General features: G+C 40.8%; 1 protein-coding gene across 1 annotated transcript; it reads left to right on the forward strand.

Moving 5' to 3' along the window:
• The first annotated feature begins 3,176 nt into the window (after window positions 1-3,176).
• LOC139723506 (tripartite motif-containing 13-like) lies at window positions 3,177-4,253 on the forward strand. Its single transcript, XM_071634744.1, has one exon. It carries the CDS (start codon window positions 3,177-3,179, stop codon window positions 4,251-4,253), a length of 1,077 nt encoding a protein of 358 aa, XP_071490845.1.
• The last annotated feature ends 273 nt before the right edge of the window (window positions 4,254-4,526 follow it).

A 4,526-nucleotide genomic window follows, 5' to 3' on the forward strand; every position in this document is an offset into this window, starting at 1 on the left:
ATGTAAGTGTTGTGGCATCCAGTAGGTTCAATTTCTTTTTTCAATTCAAAGTTTATTTAATTTTTCGACAAAACATCTGTTTCACTTCCTTTGATAACAGAGAATAAGGTAAATGGAACATAGTGAAATTAAAAGACTGTACAACAATTGAAGACCTATAGTAATTATACAGTGTATAGTAAAAGAGAAACAGAAGTGATCGAAGTGAAGTACATGTATACCGTTGCTTAAAGTGAGAAAAATGGAGGGACCCACTAAAAAGACAGAGCTTGTAGTATGTGGGCCCCTCTTAAAAGAGTGATCTTACATCACGTTCAAGCAGGCTTTTAAAAGGGACGTGTTCCCAAAATAAACATGGATTGAGTGAATACTACAACATTAGTACATGGGAAGCAGGATAAATAACGGAAAGATGCTGATTCCGCCAATGCCAATGGGTCGTCAGCAGCACACCAGGGATCACCAGTGTTTCGACCATTTAAGTACTGGACATCTCCCCCTGGCTGGCCGGCGCTGCGTTGGGACTCCCTAGACAGCGCCCCCATGGCATCTCAAAAACACTTGGCATCAATAACCTCTCTTCACTCAAGATTACCCACACTTTCTCTACACCGGGACCCCCTCCCCCTATTCCCACCCCAGGCTTTATTTGTTCATTTATCGAAATACAAAGATGATGTTATGTTCAATGTATTGTTTACTCACTTGTTGAAGCAGGCTTGTGAGATTTGAAATTCTCTAAAGAAGTCTCTACTCATGTAAGCGTTAGTAGCAACTCTGCATTACTTCATACATGTTGTAGGGAAATAAAATCACTTGAGTTCGAATTTGATTTGAACCTGAGAGAAAGATTTATCGCAGCGGATTTTCATGTCTGCTATACACCAGTACTAACACCAGTACTAAAAGTCATTACGGCATTACTCAACCACCTCAACCAGCTCAATTCACTGTAATATAACCATTAAATGTTAACTACGCACATCTAATCTTGCTGAACTGCCTTTGATATGGCAAAACTTCTGAGAGGATGTATTTATCAGGATACAGGATGAAACATTTATGAACTTTTACTCTAATTTACCTACTCAAGATGGTATTTAGTAACGAGTAAGTGACATCCGTACACTCACGTGAATTTACATGCAGCATTTAAGCGTTAGCACTTCAGTGTCAATATCTTCTGATCAACAAGCAAGTATTAAGGAGATTCAAGTCAATAACAATGTAATCAAAGCTTTCCTAAATGCAACTCATGAATGAAATGGGATTGTAAACATCCACATCAACTATAATCAAACTGTATCTGATCAAACTTGTTACCCCATCTATTCACAAAAAGTATGACGTTACCCAGCCTTGTCGCGGCAGCCAGCTGAAAAGCTTGTAGCTATATCGCGAAATGAGCTGCGAGTAATAAGTGAAGAGTTTGTTTGCAAAAACCGATAAGTCCATATTTGCCAAATGGAGATATTTGCGATTAAAGGTCAAGAAAAATAAAGAGAATAATAAGAAAAATTTTGCTTCTTTTGACCATAACTTTAAAAATGCACCTTTATATGTAGTGACCAATATATCATTTAAAAGGTATTATAATGTACTTTATGACAGAGACCGTATTTCAAAATCTTCAAAAATGGACTTATCGGTTTTTGCGAACAAACTCTTCAAGTTATTGTCCTCTTTTTTTGATAAGACCAAACGTATGAAAACAATGTACACACTTACAAATTTTGGTAGCCTTGTGGCCCATCGGACCACCGGTAATATGTGCTAATCTCTATAAATGTGTATGTATGAATATTATATCAGTATTATTATTATCATTATTATTGTGATTATCATTATTATTATTATTATTATTATTATTATCATATTATTATTATTAATGTCATTATTGCTATGTTTAAAGTGATATATTGCTGAGTACAGACGATGTCAACTATTCGTCTGTCAGCAAATCATGTTTACTCCTTAAAAAATGGTATGTCTTCTTGAAAACATAAAATGTTCACGCCTCTGTGAGAGTCGTTTGGTTCAGCGGCAGATGGCTCGGTCACAAATACCATTAAGAACTTCTACGAACGTCGTACGAATGATTTTTAGACAATTTCGTAAGATCTTCTTAAGAATGCCTTACGAACGGAGCTTTGTACGGCGTTCTTACGAACAACTCTTCGAGTTTGTAAGGCGTTCGTAAGGGACTCGTAATGCGTAGGTACACAATTTGTACAACTGTTGAGTTTTATAGGGTATAAAGCCAAACGCGCGAAGTTCAAATCCTCACTCTGTTCTAGGTGTTTTGAAAGCATGTCTGTTAAATATGGGACCAAAAGGGAAGGCAATCAAAGGGGGAAAGGGGGAAGATTGCTATCTTCTGAACTATAGCAACCGCAACAACCACTTGATCTTCTTCTTCCTCTTCCTCCTCCTCCTCTTCTTTGAGATGCAGCTGCAGTTGTAGTCTCCTACCACATCTGGAAGTATAAAACTTTCAACTGTTACAGAGTTTTACAGGACACGGCAGTGTCTTTTTTGTTACAACCCGACAAAATATGCCACAAAAAATCGTACAATCTTCTTACGAATGACTTGAGAGTACAGTGAATTGCACGTACGACCATCTTACGACAAAAAGAAATCATAAGATGGTAGTAAGTCTTATGAAAGAAAAACTCAAGGCATTCTCACGAAAACCTTACGAATTCTAGGGCCATTGTATAACTCAAAAATCATTTCGTTTCTCTAAAAGGTCGTAAGTTAGTCTTGCGAATTAAACGGCGTTCGTACGAAATTCGTAAGAAGGCCGTATAAGAATCTGTGCCCCATCTACGAATCTCTACGAACTCCAGAATTCGTACGAACTGTGACATTCGTACGAACCCATCGTTCGTGACCGTAGCTCTGCAGCCGAGGGTATGATAATCGCTGTGATATGACGTCATCCCGTGTGGGGATTCCCCCCCATACGTGGAGCGTGGTGTAATGCTGAGAGATGGCTGAGGCGCATTTCGCAACAGCAGTCAGACGAATTGCTAAATTATCCGACGCGGGTGAGGCAGATTTCACCAACATCGGTCTTATAAATAGCTAGCTAGCTGTCGATCTTTCCCACTGAAGAGAAAGTGAGGCTGGAAGAAACGCATCTACTCAGCGCTTCCTTATCTCTAGACCAAATGGCTTCATTTGAGGAACATTTGACCTGTCCAGTGTGTCGGGACAGGATAGTGGACGCGAGGCAGCTACCATGCGGTCACTCTTTCTGCAACACATGTATCAATGCCATAATATCAAACAAGCGACAATCGGACCAGATAGATATGGAGTGTCCATATTGTAGAGATAGTACAGAAATGTGCGACTTGGAGAGGACCCTGAAACCAAATTTCATGGTTAACAATATTCTCGATGCCATCAAATCTGCACAGGAGAACATGTGTGTTCGACACCCGAGAAGTGAAAGGAAATACTACTGCGAGCAGTGTGAGGTTCTGGTGTGCAGTGAGTGTGTCGTCAAGGATCACTATTCTCATGGTGAGGCACCAAAGGCACTCGATGAAGTGGTGGGGATTATCACAGCCGATATGGATGCTCTGATCGTGCATGGCGAAGAACAGGATATCCTACACACCGAATACAGGAGCTCCCTGGGGAATATTTGGTCAGCGGGAGACCAAGAGTTACAACGCGTAGAAGACGAGGTCATGGCCGAGTATAACATCCTCCTGAAGCAGTTGGATGAACAGAAGGAGCGACTGCTTACCTCCATAGCAACCATGAAGTCAGATTTTCGGCGAGGGGTTGTTTCTGCGTTGTCTGCCGACGAAGAACTCACGTTGCGTGTGTCGGAGTCTCTTCGTACAGCCAGAGAAAAACTGTCCACGTGTAACCCAGTGGATCTCGTCTCCTCCTTCCAGACATGGGTTACACAGCTAAAGGCTGACCTTATGAAGGAAATACCGAACACGAGGGATGAAGAAGGAGCGCTAAAAATGTTAAAGCTCCTTCACTTCCAAAAGAGCACGCTATCCCAAAGTCGCACACTCGAAATTGGTTCCATTGGACATCGCGAGCCAAGCGAGCTTCCGTGCGAAGCGGGCGATGGCATCCGAGAGGACATCTACCAGGCACAGAATGAACATGGCGATGACGTTGAATCGATCAATGAATCACGTATATCCTTGGATGACGATGAAGACATTGACTGCAACTCATTGGGACTCCATTTTTCAGATGATGATGATTTAATCTGAACGTTGGTTTTTCATCACAAATTATGTACATAATTTGTTGTTAGTTTTTCACAGTCGGCTCTCCATGGAAAATCCTTTCAAGCATGCATCATTGCTCATTTTGATGGAGATATGACATTACGTGAAAGTGAGTGAACTAAATTTTGTAACTATATCGCATACTACGATATGAAAGTGCATATATATCGCGACCGCAGTACTCTATCCATCCTATTATTGATCTCTGCGTGAACATCCTCGACAGGTAACCTTAGTCATTGTGACCATAGTCAT

The sequence above is a fragment of the Diadema antillarum genome, unplaced genomic scaffold, assembly GCF_040938485.1.
Source record: "Diadema antillarum isolate AM-2024a unplaced genomic scaffold, OU_Dant_1.0 scf00000192, whole genome shotgun sequence".
Taxonomy (NCBI): domain Eukaryota; kingdom Metazoa; phylum Echinodermata; class Echinoidea; order Diadematoida; family Diadematidae; genus Diadema; species Diadema antillarum.

What these genes read in the sequence shown, in the direction of transcription:
- LOC139723506 (XM_071634744.1), top strand. Translation starts at nt 3,177, where the DNA reads ATGGCTTCATTTGAGGAACATTTGACCTGTCCAGTGTGTCGGGACAGG.